General features: G+C 45.2%; 1 protein-coding gene across 1 annotated transcript; it reads left to right on the forward strand.

Moving 5' to 3' along the window:
- Positions 1 to 8,698: 8,698 nt before the first annotated feature.
- Positions 8,699 to 13,025, forward strand: NGF (nerve growth factor). Its single transcript, XM_014872634.2, has 2 exons — positions 8,699 to 8,826; positions 12,170 to 13,025. Exon 2 carries the CDS (start codon positions 12,181 to 12,183, stop codon positions 12,895 to 12,897), a length of 717 nt encoding a protein of 238 aa, XP_014728120.1. The 5' UTR covers positions 8,699 to 8,826; positions 12,170 to 12,180; the 3' UTR covers positions 12,898 to 13,025.
- The last annotated feature ends 522 nt before the right edge of the window (positions 13,026 to 13,547 follow it).

The raw sequence follows: 13,547 nt of genomic DNA on the forward strand, positions 1-13,547 counted from the left end.
AGTGCTCAGTCCTGTGCTTGAAGGATTCCCACAGTACAGGACAGGGCCTGATCTTTCCTTTGCAGCCACTCTTCTGTTGAGCTGTCCTTTAGCACAGAGGGGCTGTGTGGCCAGGAGAGCTGTTCAAAGACACAGACATTTATTCCAGAGACAGCTGCAGGTCCCAGCAAGGGAGGATGTCCTGCACACTGCTCCATCATTCACTTCTCTGCGTGTTACACCCACCATCCTTCAAGCTTTGTGTGAGGCCAGGATATTCAAGATCCAGACAAATAAACCCCTTCCCACATTGAAATGTCACCTTAAATTTCATTTCACCTTAAATGGCTGAGTGGGGAATAGCAACCTTCTATCTTAAAACATCCACAGCAGCTGCCTCCCCTCAGATCTGACATAACACGAGGATGGAAACTCCTACTCCCCACTGCTCGCTGGGTCTGTGCCCGGCAGCCCAAATGTACAGCTGAAAAATGGCCCCAGTTCAAACTGTGTCTGCTCCCTGGGAGCATGAGCAGATTTGTTGTGCAGCAGCTGCCTGACACCCTGGGGATGCCGAGAGTGCTCAAGTTTGGGCTGTGCTTCTCTGGCCTCACAGGTTTGGTGTCGGGGTCGCAGCTGAAGCAGAGCTGAGATCCTCGGAGCACAGGAATGAAGTTACCCCTAAATCAATCTCTGTGCTAACTCAGTGCAAGGAAACACAACTTGGATCAGTTTCCCCGAATATACATTTTGTTGCTAATGTACAGAATCCATCACATTTTGTTAGCGCCCCTCTTTAATGTTGCCAGCAGTTGTCTGGCATTGCGAGTTAATAGAGCAATGAGTTAAAACAATCACACAGCAAGGAGTAAATACCTTCCACAGCAGATGAAAGCCGGGATGCTGGAGAGGTCCCACGTGTGCTGCAGGGAAGATTGTGTGGGGCAGCAGCTCTGAGGCAGCTGGACTCAATGTGTGACAGCAGAAGGCAGGAGCCTTGCAGATAAAGGAGTCAGAAAGCACGTGGAGCAGCACTTGGAGCTGGAGAGGAAACAAAACAGAGGATGTCAACACATAGGCATGACCAGGGGCAGGAGTGAGAGAGCCAGAGAACAGATTTTTAGGGATGGCTGTCTCACTCTCCTGCTGCTTTTTAATCCATCCACTCCATAAAGAAATGTGCAGGAAAGGGTTTTGGTAAAGAGAGAAGGAGCTGGTACTCACATGGATTACAAACACTGGCAAAAACCACCCTTGTTTTTTCTACCACTTAAGGCATGCACACACTAAAATACAATGAACAAATAAGGACAATAAGGAAAATAAAAGCATGTGAAGAAATAGGATCAGTTTCCCAAACATCCTGAACACTTGAGCTTTGCAGTGGTTTACTCTGCTGCCAAGTAATCAAGATGATCTCCCAGGCTGAACCCAGAAAAACATACAGGGGGGAAATGTAGGTATGGAGCAGTTTGCATGGTGTCAACACACTGCCATAGAGAGCAGCTTTAATCCTCACTAAGTGCTGAGTTCAGACATACAAAATATGAAAGCCCAGGGGTAAAAATTGCAGCTGCAGCCCAGTTTACAAACCAGCTCTGTCCCTTCATGGAAAACGATGCAGCTCCGTTGTCTGGAGTGCTGGAGCTGCAAGGTGAAACCCCATTTCCTTTTTCTGATTGTGTGCAGACGAGCCACAGCATTAGAAGGATTATCTGAAAGGTCCAAGCAATTGTAAAAACCTCGTGTTTTTCTTGGTGAGCTACCCTAGATATCAGGAGACTCCTGTTTCTCCTGCAAGAACTACTTGTGCTTGCAGAGAACATTACAAGATGACACTGCAATCTGATAACTCAGTGTTTCTGTGGTTTACTTTGTTTTATTTGGTGGTGTTTCCAGATTTTTTGTGGAAATCTCTACCCTGTTTCTTAGGAGGTTTTACCCTCTCATTTCAAAACTACACCACATCTAAAAGGTTCCTGCTGTGCAGGGAAAGAAAACCCTTTTTTCCACCTCTTTGGTAACTAAAATTTTAAGCCACCAGCAAGTAGCAAAAAAACTTCAAAGCTGAAAGTTTTTCTTGCACCCAACTAAAGTATTTGCTTAGTTTATATTTAACACTGAGATTGTTACTAAATATATTTTATTATTATTATATATTACTATATCACTATGTATTAAATCTGCTTAGTTTAAAACCCACTGTATTTCACATCTCTGTAGTGGAGTGCTTAGGAATTCTAAAGAAATTCTTTTGAACTCAATTTCAAATGGGAAAGGCAGGTGGAGTACAAGGGTGTGAGCATTACCACATCTTTACAATCTGCAGAAAAAACCTCAGGCTTTGCAATGAGCAGATAGGCAAATATCTGCCCAAATCTTGAAGGTCATCTCACATAGAGCAGGATACAAAGCTTATGTCCAGTTGTCCAGAAAATATGGAAATATACTTCTCAAATGTACAGCATATGTTAAAGAAAACAGAAATCAAACAGCAACAATAATGAGCAACAGTCTGATGACTGAGGGTTTTTGTACACACAATTCACCTTGAGTTATGCTAGTTTAAGAAAAAATATTAACATTTTTCTATAGTCCAAATTATTATGCCTGTGCCTTGTGAGTTACAATAAGAAGGGCACAGAGTGACTGTGACTGCTCTGGGGTCAATACCCATTTCCAGCTGCAATAAAAATAAGGAATTCGATTTCTAAAGTTGTCATTTTAGGGGTTTTGGTAATGATTTTCCTATTGTGATGTAAAGTAAATTAAAAGAGAGGGAATTCATTCCCGAGGAAGGCATTTGATTTCTGTAGGTCTCATGAAAGTAAAACAGAGTAAAGTGGGAAATAATATCCTAGAAATCAAAAAAACCCAAAAGGAGGTGGGCAATGGAGAAGAGGAACATTGCTACTGCTTGGCAAGAATCCTGTGTTATTCTTTGGGTTCTTCACATGCTACAGAAGTAAATTCTACTGCCCTAAGTGAGTGGGGAGGATCATTTTATTAAGTGTTTGTAAAACCACTCGACATTTCTGGATGGAAAAATCCTACACAAGCAAAGCAGTATTCCATTCCAGTATTGACTGTATCTTCCCTATCTCAGCACTCTGAGTGAGTACAAGAACACCTCCATGGCATAAGATTTAATTTTGTAGATTTTTGTCTATATCCTTAAGGGGTTTTTTAATGGAAAAAAAAAATCCAACACATCAGTTTGAATTGCTGCAGCTACAGAACTTTTTATCAGGTGCAGCCAGGCCCTCAGTTCAGTAGAACAGAAGTTTTAAAGTTCTCTCAACTCTATCCTTTGCTGCATCCTCCTGTACTCTGACTTGCCAAGCACAGACACCCTTCAGCTTCCCTTTGGAACTTCTCAGAATTCCTGCCCCATTAAAATATCGTTGAGTCATTTTAAATAGTTCTAAACACACTGGAAGATTTGTAGAAGATAAAATTCCTTTTGGATGTAAATAATTAATAGAACGGGAAAGTCTGAAAAGTCATGGCCGTAATTTATGGCTGCTCCTTGTCCTTACATAATGTTCTTTTCTAAATTCATGATCCAGAGGAACACTGAAGATGATGGACTCTACCTTTGGGAATCTGACCGTGACATCCCAGCTCATTTTTGTTTTCTACCTCATTTTTGGAGTCACTGCATTGATGCCTTACATTACAACACGTGCAATTGCTAAAAGTTGCCTGTGTTCAAGTTTATTTCTGCAGTTGTAGAAAAGTGAAAAAGGAGAATATAAATGAAAATTATGAGCCTGAATAAAAACTAAATGCTAGCTAGCATTGCTGCTGGGATTCAGATGGTTCTTATTAATCAGGGTTTGGAAAAGAATCAGGATTTATATTCCCTCCTGAATAGCTGGAATAAGATCACTAGTTGGAAAGGTTTACTGGCCCTAAAGATATTGTATTTTTCTGCCTTAACTACTCTTGGCTGTAAGAGGGGATGTAACATCACAGTCTGACTGCCCTCATACTTTCTGTTCCCAGCTGAATTCCAGTTTGATTTTGGTAGTGTTGTGAAGTCTGAAATTCCAGTTCTTTCATTCCTGGTAATCTTGTATTGGAAAACTCGGGGCCAAATATAGCAAGCCAACTATTCCCAAATTTAAATCTATTTGGGAAAGGTGTAGAGGGGAGAAGACCAGGCCATGCTCCAGCCTCAGGAAGGTCAGCAGCAATAGGGAATGAGCCCTGCTGTGCTTGGACAGGAATTGTAGGGAGCAGCAATCCCATGCTGGCTGCCAGCTGGGCAGGATGGAGGCATCCAGCTTTATATGGATGGATTTATCCCATTTCTCCTGCAGTAGTTTTCTTGTCAGTTAGTGCCTGAGATCTTTAGTCACTCCTTGGTGCCTATGAATTAGGATATATGAAACCCTGGAGTCCTATAAAATATATATATCCAGCTCCAAGGCGATATGGAAAGTTCCAAAGCAATCATCACATGTCAATCATTGATTTCAGGATTTGCTTTCTGGATGGTAATATAGGGATGATATACAACCCTGGTATGCTCCAATAACTCCCTCCTAGCCAGGATTTTTATTTCTAGCTCATTTAATTTACCAGCTTTATGCCATTGAGGTCATTGACTTCAGGAGAATCACATTCACATGCTCCTCCAAAAGCTGTTTTCTGTCATGTATTTTCAGATTTGATGCTAGTTTTGTAAGTGATGTGTTTTCCTTCACTTTATTTAAAGAGATTTTTTTTTATCTTGACAGAGACAATTTCTTTATCTTTTATTTAATAACTGTCAGTTTGGTTTTGTTATCTGCAGCAGGATAAAGCTTTCTGCTCTGTCAGGGTGGCTCTGTGCATGTTTAACACTCACTAACAGCCAATCTGTCACAGCAAGAGCTGCATCCTGTCACAAGCCTTTGCTGGTATTGCCACCCTGACCTAAGATCGTGGGGTTTTTCCCAAAGGAATCACATTTTAGATGGCTGTTGATGCCTCTGAACTCCCATGAGCATGTTCTACAGGCCAGAGTGTCATGATGCCAAACACCATAAAACAAATTTGAGAAGCAAAACAAATGATTACATTCTTAGAAGTTTTGGTTTTGTTTTACCACTCGGGGGTTTTAAAGTGAGCCTTGTAAAGGTGAGCTGTGCCTGTCCCGTGTCACCAGACCTGTCCCCTCCTGTCAGAAGCCTCCAGCTGTGGCTCCAGGCTGGATCTCTCCCAGCATGGCCTCACCCAGCTCCAAACGCTCTGGGGGAATGGGGTGTCGAGGAAGGTGATGGGAAATACACTTCATTTCCTCTCTTTGGACTCCTCTGCTGAGACACCAGCAAGTGAAATATTGATGTGCTGGTTCAGGATGAAAGAAGGGATAAAATTAGGCCCTTGCAAATAAGCCATTTCCATTACTTATAATACCCCAATAAATACAGGATAAACCTTAAGAAATGTTTGGTGCATGCCCCCATACAGAATCACAGCACGGTTTGGGCTGGAAGGACCATCTGCCATGGGCAGGGAATATTCCACTATCCCAGGCTGCTCCAAGCCCATCCAACCTGGCCTTGAGCACCTCCAGGGATGGGTTGAGACTCATGGTGCAATTCCCCCTGAAGCAGCCCAAATTTCCAGAGGCTCAGTGGGCTGTGAACCACCCCTGTCATTATCTTTACCTGGGCTAAGGCTGAGTCAGAGCTCTGCAGGCAGATGCTGGGTGCTCATCCTGATGAGGAGGAGGAGGAGGATCACGGTGACACGATGCTCCCTGCTCCAGGGCAGCATTTTTCTCAGTCTACTGCTCTCCCTAGAAATCCTCAAAGGAACATTTCAGTGCTGGAGGCATTTGGAAAAAAAGAGAAAAAAAAAAAAAAAGAGGAAGTGTATGAGACACAGGTAGCTTCCAGCTGGTTTGCCAGCACCCATAACCCTCTTATTTACAGGCTGAGTCACTGCAGATAAATGGAGGAATGAAATGTTGGGTCCATTAGAAATTCCCATTTTCTTGCTCATCAGCTAAGATCAATGGAAAGCTGTGCCTCTGACACTGCTCTTAGTCATAATGGCTTCAGGATTCCCTTCAAGGCCTCCCAGGGCTCAGGAATCTTTTCCCTGAGTTGATAGTGCTGAATTTTAATTCATGTAACTCGTATACCTGTGGAAATGTTTCCATGAGAGATGTGCCAGAGGCACCTTCTCTTTACCAGCAACTTCAGCAGCAGCTGCCTCCCTCATTTCTCTCTCACTACCAGAAGCAATGAGACAAAACTAATTCACTACTTGTTGCTTATTTTGGTGACCTCCACGATCCCATTTGCTGCACTGACAGCCAAGCAGTTCTGTTTATTTTTTGCACATCTCTAAAATATGCCAACAACTTCAAGAATGACAGAAAACAACATTCCAAATTGTATCATGCCTTAGACTACAACATTCTATGCTTATGTTTATTGACTATGTTTGTTTTTATTTAGAAAATAATTTACTTGCTGTGTTTGACTGAGCCAAATGAGAATTAATTTATCTTTTGTAGGAGCTGCTTTCATGGCATCTGGTCAATGTGCAGTGAGAAGGCTGCACTGACTGCTGTTCTTATTGGAAGCAATTAATTTAGTAAATTTATTAAATTTTCATGCCTAATAACTTTCCAGGCAACATTCCCTGTTTGTCCTTTTTTTTTCTCAGATTCTGTGGGTAATTTGAATAAAAGGGAATTCCCTAAACTTGTTTTGTTCAGCACTTCTTGCACTTAGAGGTCCTGCAAGCAAAGAGCTTTTCAAGACACAGAACCATTTGTTTTTTGGTGTGATCCATTTCCCCACTCTCCAGAATGATGGATTTGTGGAATCCCAAAATGGTTTGAGTTGGAAGGGATCTTAAAGCCCATCCAGTGCCACCCCTGCCATGGCAGGGACCCCTCCCACTGTCCCAGGCTGCTCCAAACGCCAATGTCCAACCTGGCCTGGGACACTGCCAGGGATCCAGGGGCAGCCACAGCTGCTCTGGGTACCCTGTGCCCAAACCAGTCTGGGACTCTTTAATTCCACTCTACGTGTGCTGGGACTAAGAAATAAGTGTGAAATGAGATTTTTTTACCCACACGGTTTGTCATCCTGTATGAATGTAAATCCTGAAGAAAGACTCACTTCAGTAGGATATTTTATGAATGTCTGGGAGTGGTAGCACAGAGGAATAGTCTATGGATGCTGAATAACACTGCATCATTTACTGGATTCCACCACAGCCAGGAATCCGGGAAAAAGACAGTAAAAGAACTTTAAAAAAAAAGAAGTCCTGCTGAAAATAAATGCTTTTGTGGTTAAAAACCAGCCAGTTGGAACTGAAACAGTGTTTTCTTAGGGTGGCAGAACAGTTGGAAAAGTTGTTGGATTATTTTTGGCAATGGCCAGCACATTATAGCTCTATCATTACTGGTACTCAACTCTCCAGAGTTCACTGAAAGGGTTATTACTTCACTAGTACATTCCTGCAAAAATACAGCATACTCCATCTGTAGCATGAAGCTCTGGATCCTGGAACTCTGTGTGACCTTTCTGACACGCTGATATGAGTGCAACCAGCTCAGCTCCCAAATACTGCAACACCCAGGGGGATCCTGAGCCACGGCCCCAGACAAGGGCAGGGTGGCCAAACCACTGCACAAGTGTTGCTCAACACGTAACAGGGTGACTCCTGTGCCCTGCACTGATGGAAACAGGCTGGGAAGGTTTCAGCTGGAGGTTTAAACATCAAATAATTTGTACTTGGGTGCTGGTAAGAGCCAAAGCCAGCGGCTGCCTTTGCTGGCAGCCAGTGCTCCCGTGGACAGACACTGTGCAGGTGGAAAGTGAGTCCAGTTCTTTGCTTTGGCATTAGCAGCTTGTTCTCCTGAGCAAATGCACTTCAGCCTGAATGCAGCAGGATTTTTGCAGTACAGGAGTACCTTATCCAACCCCTATTTACCTTATACAACCCCTACTTCCCTTATGAAATGGAGCAGATAAGCTATTGAATAATAAGATTAATAAAATACTATTTCTATCCCTTTCAGTGCCACGAATTTACAATCAGAAAATGTGTTTTGCTGAGAAGATGTCAGTGTGCTGGATTTAATTGGTGAAGAAAATAATGGTTTTCCTTTAGCTGGGGTCTAGATGACCATTCACAATGTAGTGATTCAGACTGGAGTCATTGCTGCCTTTACAGCAGCAACACAACAACCAACCAACCAAAACAACAAACACAACAACAAAGTATGTGCTTTTATGTGTCTGCAAGTTTTGTATCTTCAATTCTGCTCAAATATCAGCCATAATCAGATAATTGTCTGCCAATAAATGGCAATCTGTGGTGCTCCTCCTGAATTTAATTGGAACCAGATTTGCTTCCCAGAACAGATGTTGGGGCTGTGAGCCCTGGTTGGTGCCTGGCTGCTGTGCAGTGCCAGCAGGGATTGCTGCCCCTCAGGGCATCACCCCTGGCTTTGCTGAGCCTGGGAGGTGTCTGAGAGGAGTGGGAAGCACTGGATCAATAATCGCAGTCTAGTAAAGGTGCTGAGTAAAGGCAGACCTGCCTAAGAATTTACAAATGTGCTGCTCTGCAGAGTCTGGAACTGCTTTGGACAAGCTCGATGCTGTGACAGGGAAAAGGCACAGCTCAGAAAGCCGAGGGTGGGGATGGCACTGAGAATACTGATTTTCTGGCTCGTTATTGACACAAACCCTTCTGCCCCCAGTGACCCACGGCACAGGCAGCTGGCAGGAGCAGCAGGGCCCCATGGCAAGGTGCAGCCCAGCCCGGCTCAGCTCTGGATGAAGTAAGGACCTTGCTGGGGGAGCAGTTCTTCGTGCAGTGCACTCAGAGGTAAGGCAGCCCTCACTGCCCACAGCACTGCAGTCACCCTGGCCAGGCTCACGCAGCAGCTGCAGCAGTGGAAGGGTTAATGACACTTGCCCAGCATAGGAGTGGGGTTCGTTCAGGTGGTGTCACTTTGGCACTGCCCTGGCCGTGATAACCTTGTGGCCAGGGCTCCATCAGACACCCAGGCACCCCCAGCACTGGGCCTGGCAGCTGCACATCCCCCAAGCCCAGGTACACGAGGCATCCACTGTGAACATCTCCAGAAAGCACCAGCAGAGCCTCTAATAACTAATGATGTGACAAAGTGCAGAGAGAATCACAGAATCCCAAAATGGTTTGGGTTAGAAGGGACTTTAAAGCTCTCCCTGTTCCAACCCCCTGCCATGGGCAGGGACACCTCAAGCTCCACAAAATGACCTGTAAAATACCTCTCTGTGCCAGCAAAAGTGTTCACAACCCTCACAGCCCAAGGCACATCTGTTCTTTAATGTTAACTTCTCTTGCCTGCGTTGTCATGAAGTCGAGCTCACTTTTTTAATGTGTCACTTTCTAACTCACTAGTTGATAAAAATGTTCCATTTTGAATCTTCAGAAAGTTATCATGTATCCAAAATACATTCTACCTGTGTTTGGGTCACAATCCACTAATGATTTAGCACAAGGAGAGGAAATACAAGACAATTAAAGAAAAAAGGCAAGCAGGCAAGGTCTTTCTGCTTTTGTGTTAATGGCCTTAAAGCAAAAATCTCAGCACATGCAACACAATAAACCCAGAGTAGGGAGGTAAATATAGCTGCATTTTAGAGCAGCAATGTTGTATAGCATAAAACCAGAACCAGCTCTTTGCTGACATTGCAGCATCTCTTTCCTATAGAAGGAAATAATAAAAAAGAGGTTTCTGCATAAACACAATACTGAGGCTGCTATTGGCATGGCTAAATTGTGCCTGGATTTTATTCTGCAAACCTTTTCCATTAACATTTCTGTCGGGAAAGCTGACTCTTGAGAGATGTAATGAACCATCTGACTTTAATTTGGTTGTAGAACAAGGGGTTACTCTCTGGAGGGTGCACAGCCAAGCTCCGAGCTACACCCAGCTCTGTTTCCTTATACAGAGGATGACGAGTGCTCCAGCACGAGCAGCACGTGGGAAAGCAGCAACCCTCAGCCTTGCTTTAAGCAAATTAAAGTGGCCTTGGAACAGCAAGGATTTGCTCTGTGACAAACATTTGACTCTCCTCGTCATCGTTTTGTCCCCAACACTCGCACAGACAAGTGTTCACACTGCTTTTGGCTTTCTCTTCCTTCCTCCCCTCCAAGCAGACTCTGCTTCTCCACCCTCCTCAGTCACCACCTTCACTTGGTGTCTCCTGCTCATCTCCTAAATGTTTGCTCAGCCCTGCACAAACCCGGCTGTTTATGTCATTTCAGCTCCTGTCCCAGATAAGACACACAAGATCCTGTGGGACATCTTAGGGTTGTTCTGCATTTTCCACAGGATTATGCTCTGGCAGAGCACCCTGGTCCAGTCCTTTAGTGCTGCTTGGGATTCTAATCTGAGAAAGCTCCACAGAGGGGGGGAACTGCAACCAGAATTGACCCACACCCAGAAAAAACATTGAGACATTCTGGGAAATCGCAGTGGAACTGCAGAGCCCGATTCCTCTGGTACAAAACCCTGTTTGTCCAGTGGCTTTGGGGCTCCCTGCCTGCTGGCCTGGCCACGGCAGAGCTCGGGGCCAGCTGAGACATGTCAGGAAAACAAGGAAAAGAGACGGGGAGGAGCCTCACCGGGCTTTTCTGTTTATACCCCGTCTCTGCTTATTAAGTCTTTACAGAGGAAATACAACGTCTGCCCTTCACTGCAGTTGCAGAGCATTTTTGAATGTCTCTCATTCCCAACACGTGGCTGAATTAGTCAGCACATGGTAGTTGCCCAACGAGGTATTGCTGCTGCTGCTGCTCTCCCAGCATGAAATGGGTTTTAGCAAAGGTTTAAACATTTTGGCTTGCACTTTTCCACTCCCAAACAGATGTGCCTATCGTCTGGATTGAAGGAGGACCAGCACTGGCACTGCATCTGCTCTGCAGGGACTTTTAGGGAGTTCTTGCTCGTGGCACTCTGTAAAAAAACCCAGGTGCTTCCCTGTCCAGAATTCCCAGTGCTTTGGCCACAATGGCTTTAGCTGTGCTGTATCTAAGATGCCAATGCAGAGGTAGCTTGGCAGCCACAGTGCTCCCATATTTGCCCTTAAATGTGGAAAAATCCCATCTGCCCTTGTGACACAGATACCTGAGCTCCTGAAGGAAGGAGCCTGGGCTTTATCTGCCCTAACTCAGTGATGTGGTGTGTCCTGAAAGGGCAGGATCAGAGAGCTGGCAGCTGCTGGAGGCTGCTGAGCCAGCCAGCAGTGGGGCCTGGCCACGTGGCAGCTGAGTGTGGCTGCTGAGAAGGTGATAATGGCAAGAGGTACTGGCTTGGTGGCCCCCACTGTAGCCCCAAGGACATCTCTGCAGACAAATTTAGAGAATGGACAGCTGCTTTAGCCAAGGGACTGCTTCTGCTTTCACTCCTCTGCAGCCAAGGGGCCGGCCCTGGCCAAAAAGGTTGCAGCAAAACTCACTAGAGATCTGACTCCTGGGAACATGCTGTCGCCATATGGTCTCCACATTAATAACACCAAACAAGTGCTTCATAAACAGCGCTCTAACAACAAATACCAGAGGAATTAATAATAATCTAGCTATTATTTTCTAATGTTCTCGCTTTATTAAGAACACTGATGCTGTCTGAATGAGCTCTTCCGGAAGAACAACATCTGGCACTCACATGAATACCTGATGAGATCCGTATGATCCCGGGTATCTGATGAATTTATGGCCAGAACAGCAGCGGTTTGTGCCCACCTGGCTCACAGGAACTGTCAGTTCTAGGTCATAACGTAATGCCCATGCTGTTCTACAGTGTGACTGCAGTAACAGTGCCTTTCACTCTCGTTCTAGGTTGTAAAACAATGCACATGCTGTTCTACAGTGTGACTGCAGTAACAGTGCCTTTCTCCCTCATTCTAGGTTATAACAAATGCCCATGCTGTTCTACACTCTGTCTGCACTAACAGTGCCTTTCTCCCTCATTCTAGGTTATAAAACAATGCCCATGCTGTTCTATACCCTGACTGCAATAACAGTGCCTTTCTTTCTCTTTCTAGGTTATAACAAATGCCCATGCTGCTCTACACTGTGACTGCAGTAACAGTGCCTCTCTCCCTCATTCTAGGTTATAAAACAATGCCCATGCTGTTCTATACCCTGACTGCAGTAACAGTGCCTTTCTCTCTCGTTCTAGGTCATAAAGTAATGCCCATGCTGTTCTACACTCTGACTGCAGCTTTTCTGATCGGCACACAGGCAGCTCCCAAGTCAGAGGACAATGCTCCACTGGAGTTTCCTGCAGAACACTCCCTGCTCAGTTCCCGGAGTGACCAACACCGCATTGCCCAGGCGGCTCCTCAGACGTCCCACGGCCACGCCACGTGGAGCCTCGGCAGGAGAGAAGCTCTGAACATCACCGTGGACCCCAAAATTTTTCGGAAGCGGCGTTTCCGTTCTCCCCGGGTGCTGTTCAGCACGCAGCCCCCGCCGCTGGCCGGGCAGGGCCAGAATTTGGGATTTCTCAGCGGCGCGGGGGCTGTGAACAGGACTGCCAGGAGCAGGAGGAGCACGCACCCCGTGCTGCACCGCGGGGAGTTCTCGGTGTGCGACAGCGTCAGCATGTGGGTCGGGGACAAAACCACGGCCACCGACATCAAGGGCAAGGAGGTGACGGTGCTGGGCGAGGTCAACATCAACAACAACGTTTTCAAGCAGTACTTTTTCGAGACCAAGTGCAGGGACCCCAAGCCGGTGTCGGGCGGGTGCCGCGGCATCGACGCCAAGCACTGGAACTCGTACTGCACCACCACCCACACGTTCGTCAAGGCGCTGACCATGGAGGGCAAGCAGGCGGCCTGGAGGTTCATCCGCATCGACACCGCCTGTGTCTGCGTGCTCAGCAGGAAGGCGGCCAGGCCCTGAGCCCGCGCCCTCCGAACCCCCTACCTCAGCCTGTAAATTATTTTAAGTTATAAAGGACTGCATGGTATATTTATAGTTTATACAGTACAAGGAAGAACCTCATTATTTATTAAACTCTTTTGGAAAGCTTGGGTGTTTTTGTGAGTTATTTGCTGGCGGAGCTCTTTAAAAAGGCGTGTTCGTGTCTCATTCACCTCTACAGCTCTGGGCTGTTGAACAAGCTTTCGGCAAAAAGAAAACATTTTCCGCGCAGTTTTCACACGTATTGCTCTCTTCTACGAGTAAATTGCCCTGCCAGTTTATTTTAAATTGAAATGTTTTTGTCCAAACACCGAGAGACTGAAACAGAATTGTCAAAATCTGCTCCCAGTGTTACTAATTATCCATAAAGGTATTAATCATATATAATTAATCATCTTAGTGAAGTCCTGGTAGAAACACTAGCTCTTCATTGTTGCCAGATCAATTTCCAAGTAAGACCTTTAGTGCCAAAGTATTTTCATTGCAAAAATAATCCATTCTAAATTATTTTGGAACATTTGTCTGCACAAGAGTAGAATCTCAAAGTGTGTATTTTTGTGTTAAAATGGTATTTTAGAGCTCATTACTCCAGAGCTATATTAGAGTGATGGAATTTCAAATGTCAATAT

This window comes from Sturnus vulgaris, chromosome 29 (genome assembly GCF_052056855.1).
Source record: "Sturnus vulgaris isolate bStuVul1 chromosome 29, bStuVul1.hap1, whole genome shotgun sequence".
NCBI classification, from domain to species: Eukaryota; Metazoa; Chordata; class Aves; order Passeriformes; family Sturnidae; genus Sturnus; species Sturnus vulgaris.

Excerpts from the sequence above, each read along its gene's own strand:
- NGF (XM_014872634.2), top strand. The coding sequence starts at position 12,181 with ATGCCCATGCTGTTCTACACTCTGACTGCAGCTTTTCTGATCGGCACA.